Genomic DNA, 19672 nt, shown 5'->3' on the forward strand with positions numbered 1-19672 from the left:
AACAGTGAAGGTGCAGTCTGCAGGCTCTTTTTTATTTAGCCATATTTAACAGTATTTTTAACATTTACTTTACCTTCCTCTTTTCATTCTGCAGGTCATTACAGCATTACAGAGAGTGGACAAAATAGTAGGGATGCTGATGGATGGTCTAAAGCAAATGAACTTGCATAAATGCGTGAACATTATTTTTATATCAGATCAYGGTAAATATGATTTTATAAAACATATCAGAACTTTGAAGAACTGTCTTTATAAAGTAATATTCTGAATTTATACTTGCATGTTTCTGGTGAGGTTAACAAAGCAAGTAATACATATAAAATATATTTTATATTATCAAGATGATATCAGAGGTATTTAGTGTGAGAGTCAGATTTTTTTATGAGGGGATAAAGAAGTGGAGAACATAGGAAGGACTTAAATAATTTTCACATTTCATTTCTAATTCCTTTTGTGATCATTATAAGATGATGAAACAAATAGAATAAAAAATGTCAACTGTAAAAAATAAATTTCATTTTCCTCTGTCTTTTAACTACACTGCACAGCAGCAGTTTGCAAACTGCTGAAGAACTGAAAAAATAAGCCATATCTTCCTTGCAATTATCAGTTCCTTTATATGTTATTAGAAGGGTGTGAATATGAAATTTTGATTTATTTTTTCTAGCTTTTCTGTCTATCTGTAATTATTTTTATAAGTTTTGTATTTARCTATGTTTTTTTACTTGCTTTCTTGACAAACAAAAAATAAGCACACCATCATGAAGCACAAAATTTACTTGCAAAATTCATTGCCACAGGGCATGATACAAATATCTATACAGACTTAAAAAAATTACTAATGGAGGGTAAACCTGTCAGGAATTATTAAAAGTAAGAGTTCAAATGCAATATGCAACTTGAAGTCCCTTTGACTTCTGAAAACTGATGAGGAGCACTGGGAGAAAGACCAGTCAATAATGCTATGCTTATCTGGTATTTATCTAGATATGTTACTGAAYACTGTATGGTAGGATTCTGGGCTAAATTAATATTTGGTCTGACCCTTACTAATGCTGTTAGGCTCATAAGAGYGTTTTTCCCTTTAGAGAAGAAAGTTGTCAATTAAATTGGAGAGTCTTTCTCAGCTGATTGTGTTTATCTGTGTGTGGTTTTTTATCTTCTCCTTGGATCAGATGTTTTGGGATTGCTGGTAAAAAGACCACAGAAATTACATTTCTGACTTCCACAACTAATGTCACATGTCTCTTTTGCAAGGCTACTTTACATTGATATTCCCATTAAAAAAATAGAATTTATTTCCTATTACAGGGATGGAAGTAGGGAGCTGCAGAAAAACAGCATATCTGAACAGCTATCTGGACGATGTTCAAGATTTCATAATTGTACCCGGTCCTGCAGCACGCTTAAGACCTAATAATGTTCCAGATGAGTATTTCTCTTGTATGTAGCTGCTAAAGTAACTTTTGTTATTTGGTTACATGCTTTTGTACTTTATGAACACAAAMTTAGGATCCACATATTCCAGTAGTAAACTTGAGTGAATGACAACTAGGGATATGATGATGAAGCAATACTGAGTAGTGTGTGCACTTGTGTTCTAAATACAATTTGACTTTCCAGGTCTGAAATTGTATTTGAATCCCACATATTTATTTTATGGGCTGCCTCACCAACTGTAAATACCTCCCACCATGYGAATGGCATTCCTTTGAATAAGATCATTGGTGCTCAAGACAGCTCAAAAATCCTCACTTCATTTCCTAATATATTAGGTTTGGTATTAATGTGCAATATTTCTGTATTAGAGAAATATTAGATTGTTACCATAATTTACATTTGGAGTATTATGTTTCCTAGTTATAAAAAAATTGGCCCAATGGCCTGACAGTAATTGAGTAAACTGCAAGTAAACATAAATAAGAAAAAATGGAGTAAAAATCAATGAGWCCTTACAAATTTCAAACTCTGATTTGTTAAGCAGTCTCATTTTACGTGAACATTTAATGCCTGCAATTTTTTGTACCTCTTAATGTTGAATGCAGGAGTTCCCCTTCATGTTTTGTAGAATTTTTTGTGGGGATTGTTTGTTTTTTCTGTCTAGACGATTGTTCTCTGAGCCCTTTAAAACTTTTAGGCCTCAGCCCCAGTGACTCGAAGTCCTGTTTACTTCACTGCTTGATGCTATTCTAAACTGTTTTAAATGTTTACTTGGAGAACATGAGAGTCAAATGCAGTTTCAGGTTCTCCCTGGAGAAGCAAGTTCAGGAAGAGGAAAAGTTCTCTATCTCCTCCTCTGGACATGCTGGAGGAGCATAGTTRTCTTTGCAGCACTACATGGATCTGTGCAGGAATGATCAATGGTTCTCCTGCCAGGGTCATCCTTTATGTGCTTTAGTCAAGTATTGGACCTAAGAGTCAGGACAGAGTAACTGTGAAATGTAGTAGGCCTGTGTTACACAAAATGTCAAACTGCATGATGTAATGGTCCTTTTTGGCTTGAGTCTGAGCCTCTGAATCCTAGCCAGCTTGTGCTTGACTTTCTTTCTAAGGATATTTGCTTGACGAAACTGCTGCCCTAGTAGTTGCATTTGTGTCTTTTTCTTTATAAACTCATTAGCAAGGAAAAATTAGTCTTGATTGAGAGAGCATTAGTTGCTTCTTTTGTAAAAATTTACTTCTTGCACTTTTTTTTTGACTGTGGCTAATAAAATTTAGCATTTAACTTACGTTAAGTGAAGTTTAAATAATATAGTTTAACAATTAAAGCTGTAAATAAGTAACCAWGGGGAAGAGAGGCTGAACTAAAATTTTATTTTAAAAATACCTTGACAGTTTAGCGATTGTCTTGCTCTGTATGGTTTTCAATCTGAAAAAATAATTTCTTACATCCAGAAATTTATTGAAACTTGACACATGTATTGTGTGATGGGAGTGCTTTTATTTTACATCTGATCTTTTTTAACTTAGGTGACTAATACTTACATATGATTCTTCCAGTTAATTATGAAGGYGTTGTCAGAAACCTCACGGTAAGTGTTGTCTTATTTCTTGTTCTAGCTTAATTTCTGCTGACATTTACATGTATTTACAGGTATTTTTTTAGCATTAGCTGTTTGCTGGTCTGCTTACATGCTATCTGTACTTTGGTTCAGTGRCAGGATGAGGGGACATAGTCTTAAACTGACCAGGGGAGGTTTAGGTTGGACATCTGAAGAATTCTTTCTAATTTTTTCTAGTTTTTTCTAGTTCTAGGTAGTGTTCAGTCACACTTGGATGATCTCAGAGGTCTTCCAACCTTATTGATTCTGTGTGTGATTTTTGGTTGAGAACAACAACAACAAAAGTCRTTCCACACAGGGGAAGGTGAAAATTGAATAAGGTGACATATGGCTACTGGGTTATGCATTAACTAAGGCCCTGTGCTAATTTCTTTTTACTTCATTGTGTTGCTCCTCAAGCTGGAGAACTTCTGTATCTGGACCATACTAGTTGAGGGCCATGTCAGTGTAAAGCTCAGCTCTATTGCCAGAACACTGTCTTGCTCGCACCTTTTTGATAAACTGCTTTGAGAGAAGATACTGGTTGTTTTTTGTCAATTACGGTTAAATGAATTTGCTTTTCCGCTCTCTCCCTGGCTTCTCTTCTCATCCCTGTTCCATGATCTGTTTGCCTTTCATTTGTGCAGACATTGCTGTTTGTGAGAGCAATGCCATTAGTATAGGGGACTTCACTATTCAAAAATTCCAATATTACAGTAGCAATTTTATTTTGGTTTTGTGTTGCAGGTTTTTTTCTTTTCCTTTTTAAAATCATTAATGGATCTTATTTAATGGAAAAATTTGTCCCTGAGTGACCAATCTAAAAACCCTTTAAATGTCTGTTACCTTCWCAATTACAGAGCTGTAGAATTGTTGCAGTGAACAATCTCCTACTACTTGTTAATATCTTAGTGTAATTCTTTATTAATTCTAWGTAGTACCATTTGTTTCTATACAGTTGTAGGCTGTAAGAAAAAAGAAAGCAAATTCTTCTAATAACTATTGAATGTAAAACCAGTCAATATTTGTGATTTAAGTATTCGTTCATATGTCCCAGATCTTATGACTCCAAACCTGGTGGAGTTAATTGTTTTTARTGGAAGTTATTGCAGACCATTTGCAATTGATGTACTTTATAAGAACTGTGTATGACATAAAATACACATTTCACCAAAATTTCCCTATGTTTTAATTTAAACATTTCAGTGCCTAGAAGCAAATCAGCCTTTCAAAGCTTATATGAAACAGCTGCTGCCCAAGCGTTTCCATTATTCCTTTAATGACCGGATTGAACCGCTGCACTTTTATTTAGATTCCCAATGGCAGCTTGCTCGGTAAGTTGCAGTTTTCAGTACTAGATTGTACAGTAAATAATTTCATGTTTTCTCACAGCTTTTCTCTTCCAAGTGCTTAGAGTTCAGTGATAGCTGTTAGAGTGTGATATCTTTGTTTGTCATAGCAAAGGGACATTGCAAAGAAACAATGAATGCATTTTTCCTACAGGATTTGCTGGCTTGGGGAGGCTTAATTCTAAACTGGCACCTATAGCTGTTCACCCCACTGGGTATGGAGGTAGTGGCAGGTTARAAACTTAAGGTCCTCACTTCTTGCTTTGCTCTAGGAATTTCCAAAGTGAGTCCATGAAAGCAGAGCGTGTGAATAATTACTGGGTTAAATCAGTCTTGTCAGTCATTGAACTCAACAAGTCCATGGTTTTTAATTACCTTACGTGTTTTTGATGAAAAAATTTACAAGTYCCAGAATAGTGGTATCGGCTGTAATAGTATTAATTTTGAGCTCTCTGTGACACTTCAGGGCTTTCATCATGTAAGAGTTTTTCAGTGCATGTCTTCAGTAAGTCCTGTTGTGTAACACTGTAGACATATGTAAATCAGRTTTGGGTTAATAGAACTGTGTGTTTAAATAGTCTGTATGGACCTAGCATAGGTTGGTGTTTTGTTTTTGTAATASTGTAAGATGCCCATCTAGATGGTGTAAATTAGTGTTTTCATTAAAAAATACTGAGAATATACTTACACAGAGTACTGTAAAGTCATTACCTAAATGACAGTGAACTGAAAATCTGCTGTCCTGAAAATAATTTTTTTAGATGCCATGTGCTTTGACTTTAAGTGACTCTGATAGCATGTGAAAATTCCAATGGGAYAACCTTTGCAGAGAAAATTACCATTCTGATTTTAGAGGCATTCTTTTCTCAAGCTTTAAAGACTTCTCATTCCTTATAGAAAAGCCTCTAAAAATCTTTAAACAGAGAAGTAAATAAGTCATCACTAAATATAATTTATGCTGATAAGATCTGAAAAGTGTGAGTTATATAATCTGTGTATTTTTAATAGAAAACCACTTGAGATTAAAAGCTGCAAAGGTGGATTCCATGGCTCAGATAATCGCTTCCCCAATATGCAGGTGAGATTTAAACTTAYGTTAGCTCTTATTTCCAGCTCCTTCTCCTTCCACATGTTATGTTTGCTGGGTGTTGAGATTATTTTTTTTAAGATGTGTGATATGATTCCATCTGCAATTAAAGAAATGAAGCACTTTTGGGACTGATACTGTGATGTGCTGAATAACCCATACAGAATGGGATTTCATTGTTCAAAGAGTTGGTCTGAAACCCAATAGGACTTGGAGATTTTGTTGTGCCAGTAAGAGTATAAAGTTACGACAAGTTGCTCTGTTGTAATAATAAAAGCAGCAAAAGCAAAAACTTCTCATCAAGTTCAAGTAATTGTAGTCCTTAAGACAAGGAAAGTTGTCCTTAAGCCAGCCAGGCCTCTGGTCTGCAAGTTCATTCTTTGCTTTCAAAGTTGCCCAGGAGCAGACGTAACAGGTTTAAACTGTAATAAAGAGTTGATTTGGTTATTAGAAACCTTTTTTTAAACCAYTGATGAATGTTTTAGTTTGCCTGGGAAGTCTGCGGAACTTTTACAACAGGTACTACCAGGTCAGACAAGCATCTTTCAGAAAGRGCATTATTACTTCAGATTTTGCCTTTTGAAAAGCTTGACTAAATTAGCTTCCAACTCTGGAATTCTAGTCAGGCATTATAGATTATGTATCACTGTTTTGAGGCAGTCTGTTCAGGAGAAAGCATATCAGTCGTGTTAAATAAGGAGAGTCTTGGAATTCTTCTCTTTAATGAGAAATAGGAAGAGATCATAGGGAAACATGAAATCAGATTCTTAGTTTCATTTATTTTGGGGAAGTAATTTAACCTATCCTCTGCCTTAGTTTCTGCTATCAATAAAATGAAARGCAATATTCTTGATTTCTAAAAGCTGTTTTCAGGATTTAAATCCACAAACAATTGTCAGGCATTTCGAACAGTGATTATGTGTAAACACACCTATAAAGAGAAATCTGTGGACTTTGTTGGTCTTCTCATAAAACATGTTCTCAATAATGTTCTCTCTTGAAGCCTTTTTCTTCCATGTGTTGTAGAATTATGTAGTGTTGGCATCAAACTATTTTTAAAATAAAGTCTTAATCTTGTATCAATTTACCCTTCCAGACCTGCCCTTCTTTGGCAATGGAAAACCTGTTGATAGTGTGTCTAGTAATGGGATGTAATCAGTGAGGCCATGTGATGTCAAATGCATTCTCTCTCTGCTGCAGTTTGACTATGCATTTTTTTTTTTTTTTTTAATCTGAGCAGATTGGCTCTGTTCAAACTTACGCCACGCTTGAGATTGTCAGTTCATAGCACCCCTAAAAGGTTTTAAAATGGTTATAATTKATCCTTTTTCTGGCTAACATTATAGCAGCATAGCAGCATTTCCYGCTCTGTAATTAACCAAAAAACAAAACAAAAAAAAAACAAACAAAAAAAACCAAACAAACAAAAAAAAGAAAAACAGAAAAGAAGGTAAACATGTCCCTATCTCATCTGGTTCAAATTATTCTTGTTAAGTACATTATTAGCCTGCAGATTTTAATATCAATGGTTGCAGAATGATGCCATGTGTTATGCTTTAATCTCAAAAAAAAGGAGTWAAGAGCTGAGTTTTTAGCCTCTTTTTTGCCACACAGCTATGAAGTCTGAGACAATTGTATTGGTTGCRAAGAGCTTGGAGATCTTACTCAGGGACACGCTATAGAGTATAAAACATCCCTCACTCATTCATTTTCTTGTACACATACCACAGATGTGTACAATCTGTTTCTCTTCATTAAAAATAAGCTGGATAACTCAGGATGAGTTTTAAAACAATGTTTTTGGCAGCAGTTGGGTTTAAGCATTTGTTGCCCTTGCCTCCTGGATCTTATTCATGCAGCAAACCCTACTGTAGGCTGGTGTAAGCTTTGCAGTGTCAAGTAGGTTGGGGAATTGAACCAGAAGAAAAAGAGCCAGCAGAAGAAAAAAAAAGGAAAAGTTTTTGAGCTGGCAGCRTTCCTGGATCAGGTCCAGTACAGCTCAGGAAGTGGTGCAAGAAAAAAGAGCAGCTGCAAACCAGGCGTGGAAGCCTACGCTCCTACCATTGCTYAAACCACTTAAAGCAGTGCTACCAACAGATGTTTTTATAGCCCTAAGTTAAAAGCTTCCAAATTGTTTACAGGATGTGATATGTGATGATTACTTTGGATCAACATTTCCATTAAATCTCTTTAAGCTTTTAAGAAAATAGCTTTTAATTTCTTCAAAAGCAGAGAAGAGCAAGGGACTTCATAAATGGCTAAAGCCAACAATGAGACAGATTTGGTTTCCTAATGCTCTTCTACTTTTAAAAATTTTTCTTATAAATATACTTTTTTTTTAAAGGAAAACCAATGCTTTGGTTGTGATATGTACTGTGTTGGTAAAGTAAAGATTAAGTTCTTGGAAGAAAATGCCTTCTGAGTATGAAGATATTTTTCATTTCAACTTGTCTTAAACAGAATTACACGGTACTTTTCTCTGTAAATCCTAGGCAATCTTTATTGGGTTTGGACCAGGATTCAAGTTTGGTACTCAAGTTGATCCATTTGAAAACATTGAAGTATATAATTTAATGTGTGGTAAGTACAATGGATGGGGACCATTTTTGTTCAGTAAAATATAATATCTTTTGGGCATTGTAAATCTTCTAGTTACAGATTGTTAATTGTCCTCTGAAACTCATCCTTAAGACTTGCTGCTTATTTTCACAAATCAGCTGTTTGATTTTCTGAGAAAGGGCCATCTCTGAACAACTAACAGAAGTTTAGGATCCACTGGTCAGGCTACCTTGTATATCTCTTTTCCAATGGTCACCCTGGGTATTCCTCTGACTTTTCCAGAGCTGGTGCTTTGACTCCTCACTACTAAAAATGCTACTACACAATCTCTGTACCATTAAGAAGAAGAAGGGAAGCCCCCTTTCCCTCCTCATCCAAACACCGTATTACTTTGACTCCTTTTTCCTTTGTCCCTTCTCCATTCAGTATTTCATGGTTTCTCTAAAGGTCTGTCACTAGATCACTTTCTGTTCATTTATTCCCCTTGAGGTCTTCACCTGTTTTTCATCATATCCTGCCTGGTTCCCTCTCTAGTTAGACCTTACACTGCTTCTGCCAAGGAGAAAAGTACTATCAAAGAGTTTGATACCGAAAATACTGGGAGTGCTGCAAATGTTTGAGATCAGTGGTGATATTCACTAGGATTCACTAGTACCGTAGTGAACCCTAGCTAAGAACATGACTGCTCCTTTTTAAAGAGGTTACAGTGTTTTTCCTTTGACTCATCTGTTCTTGTAAGCACAATATGATCAGCTGTGTATTACAATCTTTTTCCTCCTGTTAATATCACTTGATTTCTTTCATAGATTTGCTTGATTTGAAACCAGCCCCAAACAATGGAACTCACGGACGCCTAAACCATCTGTTGAAGCACCCTGTTTATACCCCACACCATCCCAAAGAAACAAGCCATCCTTCTGAATGCTCTGTGGTGGGAGAAAGAGCCTTTTCAGTGAGCCTTGGCTGCTCCTGCAGAACAGGGGTAAGTACTGAAATGGTTAGAGTTGTGGAAGCAGAAGTCTGTGTTGTATTGAAAGAGTGAAACTTTGYATTCTGCAGATAGTTTCCCACCCCCTTACTGTTGATTTCAAAATCAAATCTTGCTTGGGGTTACTGAGTGCTAGCCTGTATTMGTGTATTAATTTTTTGCAGATTTCTTATGCTAAGTTGCATTCATCTCTGAAGAGCCTGGAAAAACCCCACAAAGGCTTGATTGGGAAAGCATTCAATTCTTTCTTGCTTCACTTATTTATGTCGAAATTTCTCTTCTGCAAATGTTGTGTTTGAAATGTGGTTTTCAAGCATGTAGATTTGCTTGTGGCAAAATCAATTTTTTTCTGCGAATTCGCTGAAGCTCCTCTCTCCAGTACATGTTAGTGAGTTTTGTGTATGTTTAACTTGCTAGACAAAAGTTCCATTTAAGGGTAGTACCGACTCATAATATGCTTTGCAGAATCTCATTCTTTTCTTTTGTAATTATAGGGTTTGCCAATAAGGGATTTTCATATGCGTTTAAATCTTACTGGAACAGAAGGTAAGAACTTCAGATAATTATATCAAATTTAAAAGCTAACAAAAATAGTAATTATTAATCATCAAACATTTTATATTTTTAAACTTCTGAGCAACTGTCAAGTTACTGATGTGTAAATTCATTGAAATACGTGCTGGAGCTATAGTCGTATCTGGAGAATTTGTGGATGCCGCATCCACAAAAGTGTGTGCAAGGCCAGGTGGGATGGGGCTTTCAACAACCTGGTCTGGTGGAAGATGTCCCTGCTCTTGACAAAGTTGGAGCTAGACTGTCTTTATGGTCTCTTCCAGCCCATACCWTTCTATGATTCTGATGTTTTTGAATATGGTCTTACTGAACCATTTGTTCTCAAATAAATGCGTATCCTTCTATGTGTATCTTTATGGCATGTGTGTTCTGGTACTTTGGACTTTTCTAGCACTGAAGTAATRAGCATTCCAGAATGGGAAGGAAAAGTGGTGTAATGGGAAGTGCCTGATAAGAAATCAATGCAAAAAACTATATCAYAATGGCAGCACACTTTTAATGAGGCTTGAGGAGTAATTTACATTTGAGTTGCTGTGTGGGCTTGAGCTGTTACTTGTTTTCATTATTCTTTGTTTCCATTCATTGGACAAACACATGCTGCGTTTAAGCTGCAGTTTGCAAGGCTGTAGATGTGCTCACGACTCATAAAACAAAATAAACCATTTTGAACATGAAAGAGATAAAACAGCAAGTAAATAATGAAAACTGTAAGTTTAAAGTGGAATGTAGCCCTTAGTGCTAATGCCTTAAAAGATTATATCAAGAATATTTGGCTGTCAGAAATAGGCTGATAGAGATCTTGCCTCATGCATTTTCATGAAACCTTGCATTTTTTATGCAGATAAACTATATTTGGCAACATCCCACTCCAGCTCACTATTAAGAGATGGTCATAAATGCCAGTAATGGGCAGGATCCAGTACTTGCTGCTTATCCAGAGCTAATTTAAGGCTTCTCTTGATTTGTGTCGTTTGTCCTGAAACAAAGAGTGGATAGAGCTTTCTTGAATCTTTTCCACTAAYGACAGATCATAATTTTAAAACGTGTCCCAGAACCCTTTTAAAGTAAGTCTTTCAGTATTGTCATGCTCATGAGAGCAACAAAATCAAATCCAGTTAGAATGATAGGGTGTCCCTAAAGAGTGGAAGGGCTTTTGCTGAAACAGACTCTGCTAAAAATCTCTGAGGGCTTTGCTTAACCTGGCCTTGAAGAAACATGACAAGGCCAGGCACAATAACATATTTCAGTTCTCTTTTGTAGAAATAGGAACTTAAGGCTCCAAACCTACATTTTTGAAGCAATAGGATTTTGTCCTGAATCATCAGTGAGACCTGGTATAGCACTGGTCTTAATAGCAGTAATTTCATTATGAATTGTATTAATTAAGCACTAATTAGCTATAAAAAGCATTGCATATATGGAAGAATTTTAGTTACCAGCCTAGAAGCTCCTTAGGATTATGCAGAGTTCATTAGTTACTTCAGTTTGCATATTCTCGCATTTATTGTCATAACTTGGCAGCCTGTAAGAACAAAAAATTATAACTGCATTTTTAGTTTTGTGAAACAAATATGAATTTGTTTTCCCCTCATGGGTGGAGAAATATCTGTCATAATCTTGACATTTTTTTTGTGCTGTGGAATTACTGTGGAAAAACCCCTGCACATCATTGCTCAATTTCTTTCCCCATGTAATATATTGCCTTAAAATTTGTATAATAATTTGTGGATGGTAGGGACCTTTTTAATGGAAAATATACTTTGACACCTTCTTTATAATTCCAGTTGTGTAATGATTCAAAATAGTTGAATTTTTAAAGGCAAAGTAGTGAGTCCTTGCACAATTGAAAATCCAAATCCAATCCAGTACTTCACTTTATTTTTCATATAGATTTCTGTATTTGTTAGTCGTTTAAATGTATTTTTACATATGAATATGTAATTACTATAGTAATTTCAAATCACCAGAATTCGTTTGTCTCCCATCTAAATGTTACATASAAGTGGATCTCACATTTTTAAATTGAAATACAAAGTCAGCAAAGACTTTGCAACTTAAATTTATCTCCTGTTTTTAATAGCAAGAGGTTGTGGTTTTAATATAAGCTAACTTTGTGCAGTATAAGTTTAAATGATTACTTTATACTGGCTTCATCACTTAATTTATTGATTTAACATAGAAACTATGCCTTTAATACAATAAAGAAAATTTGTTATCCCATTACTGTTTGTCTGGCAATTAAAAATTAAAGCAACCTTAGGTGTATAAAAACAGAGGTACTTAACAACCAGTATTAATTGAAAAGTAATAAGCACTATTTCTGTTACAGTTAAGAAGACAGAAGAACTTAATTTGCCCTATGGACGGCCCAGGGTTCTGCAGAAAAGGCATAATTACTGCCTCCTTTACCATCACCGCTAYGTGAGTGGGTACAGCAGGGACTACAGGATGCCTCTGTGGAGCACATAYACTGTTGGCAAAGATGTAAGTATAAGAAGAAAAATTAGAAGCAGCCTTGAAAAGTAAAAATCTTGACAGTCAGTTTTTTGTGAAGGTGGAGTCACCATCCGTGGAGGTGTTCAAGAAAGGAATGGATGTGACACTTAGTGCCATGGTCTGGCTGACAAAGTGGTGATGAGTCAAAGGTTGGGCTCGATGATCTTAGAGGTGTTTTTCCAAGTGAAATGAGCCTGTGATATTATCTCTCAGGGAACTAAGTCCAACCTCATAAGATATAAAGTAGAATTTTGTGTGAGTTTTTCTTCACTTTACACTATAATTAGGATTGGCTTTGACTCTTTTCTGTTTCTCATGGTGAAACAGTTTTGCCTCCAGATGGAGCAGATCCACCAGGAAGTGAGGAACCCATTGCAATTGATACAGAACCCCTAGGAGACTGCTGCAGCAGTCTTCAGCACTGTCGTTGGAGTTTGGTCTTAACATGGGTTTCATGGTCTTGAAGCAGTGTTTGTAATGTGGCAGGTTCCTTTTGAAAAAGTAATCTCAGGACAATCTTGAACGATTCATTTGCCCTGATATGGTCCTTTTCTCAGAATATGGTCCTGATTGGGGGAAAAAAAAGAGGTCAGTGAAAATAAATCAGGTCCAGGTCAGTRRAAATAAATCAGGTCTCTGTGGTCCTGAATCCTATGTTTAAAATACACCTGTCCATGCAGAGCACTGATCTGATGAATGAAAGCTGTTTTCACATTGGCTTTTCCCATTCAGAAATAATTTAGAAAACATATAATGCTTAAAAGGAATAAGGATGGTAGAGGATACTTTTAAATTTCATTATCTGGGGTAATATGTTTTTAATAATGACTGTTATGATGAAATTTAGCTAAACTGGCAAGATTTGCTTGATCCTAAATATTTTGAGGTTAGTGACATGAAGCAACCAGTTACTGTAACAAGTGGCCCACATATCTATCTGTCAATTATGTGAGTCAGTCTGTCTGAAAATAAGGTTATCTTTAAAGGGCACCTCTAGATTCTCTTTTGGAAGGTGTTAAAATCAGTTAAAATGCTGTAATTTATTTCCAAGATACATGAARTGGATGGGAGGGCTTGTTTTCCACTGACAGAAGAGGAAAAATTCYTGCATCTTAGTTAAGCCCTTCAAACTATTAAAAGCTGTTGCAGCTAAATATTTAGAGGTCTGTGGTTCCTCATACTGAAAGAACTATCGGAGGTCAGCTTTTCACAATGATGCTTTCTTCCTGTTCAATAGGACAAATGGATTTCTTCTACAGAAGCTGCCTCCAGCTGTTTACACAAAGATGTTCGTATTCCACAGAATCATAACCAGACYTGTTTGTTTTACAACAATCATCCTCGCCTAACTTATGGATTTCTTGCTCCTTCGGGTAAGTACTTCGCCTTTGTTGTAGAGCATATCCAATTTACATGATTTGTAATTTAGTACGTGTAGTCTTTTGTAGGTGTTCTTGATAACTAATCAGAATATGATGCAGTAGCTGCTGAGTTGCTGCAGTTCACTTGAGYACCTGAGAAAGGAAAACATTTCAGGTGCTTCAGGCACTTCAGCATCCAGTGGGTTGTCCAAGGCCACTTAGTATTTYCCAGAAGTTTTGAAACTTATCAGGTTTCTCAAGTGGCATCTCACAGAAGAAACTGGGAGGAACATGTAGACATTGAGTGAAGTCCAGCAAGCTGCTAAATTGCAAATTCACTTTGTATGACAGTGTAAGTGAATAAATTGTTTGTGAACTGTTGCTGACCTGATTTGGAAACMTTTTGTGTTGACTTTTCTGCATAGAATACCAAGTAGCAGGTGACTTAAACATTGGCATCAAATGTGATTTGCAGAGTTTCAATAGAACCCTTTCTTTAAGCCTAGATTCTGCAGTCAGGGAAAGCTGGTCTGACTCTCATGAATTTTATTTCCTTCCCCAGAATTCACTAGCCTGTTCTGGTATTTTTAAATCTCACAAAATTTGCCAACTGTATATCTGACAAGTGTAATTGCTGCTACTAAGGCTATTTATTTTTAAATAGGCTACTAAGATTATTTATTTTAGATGGAATCCAGCATGCACTGAAGTCAGCACTTATACCCACACTGGTTTTGGAAAGTGAAGTTAGGTCAGCTCCATGTCAGTATTATTACACCAATCACTAAAAGCATGGAAGTGCAAATTTAAAGTTTAAAAATGCAAGTATTTAATTGCTCTTTCTTTGCTTTCAGATTTTTTGACAGATGCAAAGAAACCTCACTATGATGCCTTGCTTACCAGCAACATTGTGCCAATGTATMCTGCATTTAAAGGTATTTTATTTCTATGCATATTTGTTATGCATGGTTGAATATAAAAAAAGACTGCTGGTTTTTTGCTTGCTTTCAAACTGTGCAAATGACCTCTGGTTCTGGGGAGAGAGAAAACATTAAATRGTTGGCTGAGAGAGAATAAACATATTCCTGATGAAAAAGAAGGGTAACTGTGGTACTTCTGGAAAAAAAGGATATCCTGTCTTATAATGGAATACTGTTGAACTCCTAATTGTAATTTAAAATATTATATAGGTTAGCTACTTACAAGCTCATAGGTGTGAGTGTACAAGCTAGCCAGGTCAGTTTGGTTGTGGGGCATGAGACAGGAAGGCATGGTTTTCTCTGGCCTTTCCTCTAAGCTCTCCCGGGTTTGGTTTCCAAGGGAAAGACACTTAAGGTCCCAAGGGAGCAGCATTGCTATKCCTCAGTCAAGTGTGTGGTTAGGGTGACTGAGAAACCACAATGTCAGGACATACTGCAGTGAGTGCTGCTGCCTTTTTGGATGCAACCGTTAGAAACAGCAACCACCTGTAGAATTTATTATTTTCCTAGCTTATCATGTTTGTTTATATTCCAATTAGTACTCTGCAAGATTGTATTAGCAGCTTGTATGCTGAAGGTTGTTTCCTGATTCCATTGCTGTGTTTCAGTGTTATGGAACTACTTCCATCAAAACCTGCTACCTGAATATGCCGCAGCCAGGAATGGTGTCAATGTAGTCAGTGGTCCTGTGTTTGATTATGACTCTGATGGGCTCTATGATACCCAAGAAAAGTTGAAAAGGTGAGAACCTCTCACATCCTAATCCTTTCTTTCCTCCATTAGKGGTCTGCTAGTAATTATTACCGTTGTTCAGAAAGACAGACAAACGGCCCTAAGCCGTTTTTAAAGTAAGTTATGAAAGAAGCAACAAGCACAAAGAGAGAAATGCACCTTCAAAATGTGTCATCCTAAATCTGAAGGTGAAGTGTAAGAGAAGCTGTTGCATGTGGAAGAATGCATGCCAGCCTGAAAACATAGGACTTTGCCATTGCCTCTAGGAGAAGATGAGGCAAAAGCTTTTCTCTGGTGAATGGCTGACACTTCCTGAGCTGGCAGTGTTCCACTACAAGTTGTTGATTGCTCTAGTTAACAAAATTGGTTCAAGCTAGCAGGTAGATGGTTTTCTGGACTTGGGCTGAACTCTTCATCTTCTCTGGAGTTTTACACATTTTTCTAATAAAGGAGTTTGTTGTTTTACCTCATCAAACTTGTTACTTAAATCAGCCTACAAGCCAAACTTGATTTGCAAAAAAAAGTAATCTGGAATTTTCCTTCTGGACCTAAGTTTTCATTGGACAAAATAGGTGAATTGCTAAGGTTGAATATAGGTGATTGCTTTCATTTGGTCTTTTTTTTTTTGCAAGTATGATTTGGTGGATTTACAGAAAGATGTTCTGTATTTCAGATACMCTGGTAATTCAGAAGTTCCAGTTCCAACCCACTTCTTCATTGTGCTAACTAGCTGTAAAAATACTTCTGAAACTCCTCTGGAGTGTGAAGGGTCTCTGGATGCCTTGTCTTTCATTGTCCCTCACAGAGAAGACAACAGTGAAAGCTGTGCAGTAAGTGGTCTGTTTGGTCCCCATAAATACCTGAAGTCAGGCTTGATTTGTTGGATATCAGTTATTAGCTAGTCAAAGCCTGTAAAAATGGTACAGTCTGCATGATCCTCTTGAGAGAAAAGATAATATTTTTGCAAATGGAATTATGTAAAAGTCTGTGAATATGATCAAATKGGAAAATAGATCTGTTCAAAGAGCAAAACTTAGGGCTGGCAGAGAGGATTCAGTATGCAGAGACCATCGATGTGAGACAAACTTCTGTAATGCRACCATCCAGTCAACAGCTGAGAAAGATGCAGGGCTTCTAAGAAGAGTCACCCACAACAGAAGGTTAGTGCTAAGATCAAATGCATTCCCAGAAGGAGGAGACACAGGTGTTCCTCAAGAGCACTGGTTGCTTCTAGTTCAGATACTTGGCCTTGTGGTGGGAATGCACATAGCTTCACTCCATATACACCAGCAAAAAGGGTGGAAAGTGTACAGTCCCATCCTGCAGCAAGGAATTAGACTCAGACACAGCTCTCAGAAATATTTTTATCATACAGATGGTAGACAGATGCTGGACCTAACTTGCCATTCCYCATTATCACCAACTGGTGCAGCTACAGGTATACTTGAGCAGGTCATAGCAAGTACAAAATTCAGACAACCTTCTAACTGTGTAATGCTGCACACTCCTTTTGTTAGATGTTTGCCAACACTTACACTTTCTGTCTTTATAAAACATCAAAATGTTTTTTTTTTTTCTTTTTAATAGATCAAATGCATCTCAGAAAAAAAAATGTTTTACAACCCCTTTTTTTTTTATCCTCCTCTGTCCCAATAGGATGGCAAGTCTGAGTCCATGTGGGTTGAAGAGAGAATGAAGTTTCATACGGCTCGGATCAGAGATATAGAATTAATTACTGGACTCAGCTTCTATCAAGACAGAAAGCAACCAGTATCTGACATTTTACAGTTAAAAACATATTTACCAACTTTTGAGACAGTCTGATTTTTCCTATGGAATGTTGTTATTCATATCACAACTGATTTGTAAATAGACTYTTTTTAATTAACAAAAACTTTTTTAAAAAATAAGCTGGAACTTTTATTGAAAACTCTTGACCAAAATGCCAGTAGAGAGGAGAGTGGGTGCCATATTTGTATCTCAGGGACTCCTGATGGACTATGCTTGTGACACAGGATGGTCGCTCCTGTCATTCCCACTTGGATGTGGTAGAACAATGTCCATTATTATGCTAACAGCATTTGGTCATCATAGTCTGAGACACGAACACAAACGTTATCTTTGATATGCACTGGAGAGGGAGAATTTTATGAAGCATGGGTTATGATCAGTATTTTACTTTAAAAATGCAGAAAATTAGCGAATACAGTTCTGCGAAAGAACCACATTCTTGGTGACCATTGAAATCTAAACAACAGCACTCTTCTCACTCCAGTTTTCCTTGAAGTGTGAATTGCATTCTGAGCTTTGGGTCTCATAAAACAATGCAGCATTATAGTGCAAGAAGCTATACTGAGTTTGGTAGGGACTGGTAATTAAAACTTCCCCCACATGGAAGCAACCCCTGGCTACAGGATTTCTGTGGGCTGGGAAGCCTTGGCGTGTTGCTGCCCTCTGATGGCTCCAACACTGATGGAGAATTGGATGCACAGTTTGTATGCTGTACATTCATCCTCTGAACGAGTGGGTGTAGGATTCATCAAGTCATCTGCAAATGAGAAGAAATTATTTCAGGAATAAGCTCCCAGAAGTAATTCTCTTACTTCACACTAAACTCAGATTTGATTAGAGGATTTTGTTTCATTGAAGTAAAGATGTGTTTCTCAGTTTGGTACGTGATTTGTCAGCTGTGGTTTTGAAATCTCATTTTTGAACGCAGATTCTCTCAGAGATGCAAATTCTGAAAAAGCAGGTAATGATTTTTCTTGGAAGCTTTCAGGCTACAYAAACAGCTGCTACAGGCACTCAGGAGTGTAGGAACTCCCTCCTTTTGCAGTATACATGTTAACTAACACCTTTGTAATTCTCCCACTCTCTAAAGCTGATGACCCAAAATTGGCTCTGTTATGTTTAAAATTTGGCATAGTCAATTTCATATTTATGTWCTTCTCATTTAAAAAGAAGAAAATACATCACGCACAAGTATGTCAGAAGAATGAAGAGCCTGTAGCTGAGCAGAGAGGCGTTTGACCTTAAAGCTTGGTCAGGGCATGTTGAAGGCTGGATTCAGAGCCTGCTGAAGTCAGAGGAAGCTTTCCATTAACTTCAGTTTGAGTGGGCTGAAATTCGGGGACCATTTTTTCTTTTAACCAAGTGTATTTTCTTGATCTTATGTTACAAGCATGATTTTTTTTTCATAGTTTCACTGTGTGAAATCCAAATGTGTTGTAGCAACCTCACATTATGATAGGACTGTGACAGCATTATTTAGTGTAACTGCTTTGTAACATTGCCTGTGACCAATAAACCCATCAGAAACAATATGCTGTTTGTGACCCTTTTTTTTGCTCTATGAATTGGAGATAATTTCTCTAACTGGAATGTTATTTGCATTCACTATTTGGAGGGGAAGGTAGGAAGAAAGATAGTGAAGGTGGTATTTTTGTTTTGTTTTTTTTTTTTTTAAACTGGTACTCCTGAATGCAAGTAGATATGTTGTCATCTTAAAGTGATGCCAGTTTCAATGAAAAGGGAGGGCTTGCCTAGCTCCTGGATAGACATGGAACCACAGAATCTTTAAGCATGTGACTTCTGGTTTGATATTTGATTTTGGAATGGAGATCCGTTGTGAAGGCCATTACAATCATCAAGMGGGTAAGAGCTTAGTGGGATTTGACTTTGCCAGAAATTGACAAATCAACTTGACAGWGAAGGGAGTTATCCTGATTTAATCTTAGTGTAAATATTTCTGCTGATTTAGTTTCTTCTTTGATTTTTAAAGACATCTGTAATGGTGGTGTCAGACCATACAAATAAATGCTGGTGCTAGTCCTGGTATCCAGTGCTGGTGATAGCCCAGGATGGCAGATACTAGGTTGTCTTTTTGCAGCCTGATGGGCCACCATCAAACTGAGTTTTGAAAAAACCCAACAGCTTGGTGTATCTGGGTGTAAAATGTTTTTTGTTTCAGCTGGTGTATGGTATTAGAGCTTGTCCTGGTTCCATCCAGGGGCAGGGGTAAATTGTGTAGCCAGGACAGGCATGGCCAGGACCATGAGGTTATTTCATAGTACTTCACCCCACATGCTGTGTGTCTGGGGAGTTTGGGTTCTTTCCTGCTGGCTGCATTGAGGAGCATTGACATGTGAATCACTTACCTGTCTTGTGCACTCTGTTGCTAATACTGTTGTTACTGTTTGTTTTCTTATCTCATTGCTGTTTCCTGTAAGTGTTCCTAACCTGTGATTCTTTACCTTTTGTGCCTCTAATTCTCCTCTCATGCTGCCACAGGGATGAGGGGAGGGAATGGGGGAGAATGAGCAGTGCGTTGGATTTGGAGWGTTTCAGTGGGAATACTAAACTGGGRAACAGCATTCTTCAAACCCTGACAGGGTTCCACTAAAAATTCTCAGTAGGTGAAGCTGAAAGGTRTCACAGGCAGTGTTGTGATACTGGTGTCAGGATTACTCAATGTGACTGCTTCTTTGTTGTGGAGTGTGGCCTTCT

General features: G+C 37.0%; 1 protein-coding gene across 1 annotated transcript in view; it reads left to right on the forward strand.

The window, feature by feature from the left end:
- The window catches only part of ENPP1 (ectonucleotide pyrophosphatase/phosphodiesterase 1), a 53223-nt gene extending 34741 nt beyond the window's left edge, over positions 1–18482 (forward strand). The window contains exons 12-25 of the mRNA XM_057364381.1: positions 95–203; positions 1312–1443; positions 3001–3032; positions 4248–4375; positions 5399–5468; positions 7970–8057; positions 8843–9018; positions 9519–9570; positions 11927–12081; positions 13331–13466; positions 14309–14389; positions 15043–15175; positions 15840–15996; positions 16823–18482. Of these exons, the coding sequence (XP_057220364.1) occupies positions 95–203; positions 1312–1443; positions 3001–3032; positions 4248–4375; positions 5399–5468; positions 7970–8057; positions 8843–9018; positions 9519–9570; positions 11927–12081; positions 13331–13466; positions 14309–14389; positions 15043–15175; positions 15840–15996; positions 16823–16990 (1617 nt within the window). The 3' untranslated portion in view covers positions 16991–18482. The remainder of the gene's footprint in view (positions 1–94; positions 204–1311; positions 1444–3000; positions 3033–4247; positions 4376–5398; positions 5469–7969; positions 8058–8842; positions 9019–9518; positions 9571–11926; positions 12082–13330; positions 13467–14308; positions 14390–15042; positions 15176–15839; positions 15997–16822) is intronic.
- Positions 18483–19672: the final 1190 nt, after the last annotated feature.

This window comes from Malurus melanocephalus, unplaced genomic scaffold (assembly GCF_030028575.1).
Source record: "Malurus melanocephalus ecotype Western Australia unplaced genomic scaffold, MMel_1.1 scaffold_38, whole genome shotgun sequence".
NCBI classification, from domain to species: Eukaryota; Metazoa; Chordata; class Aves; order Passeriformes; family Maluridae; genus Malurus; species Malurus melanocephalus.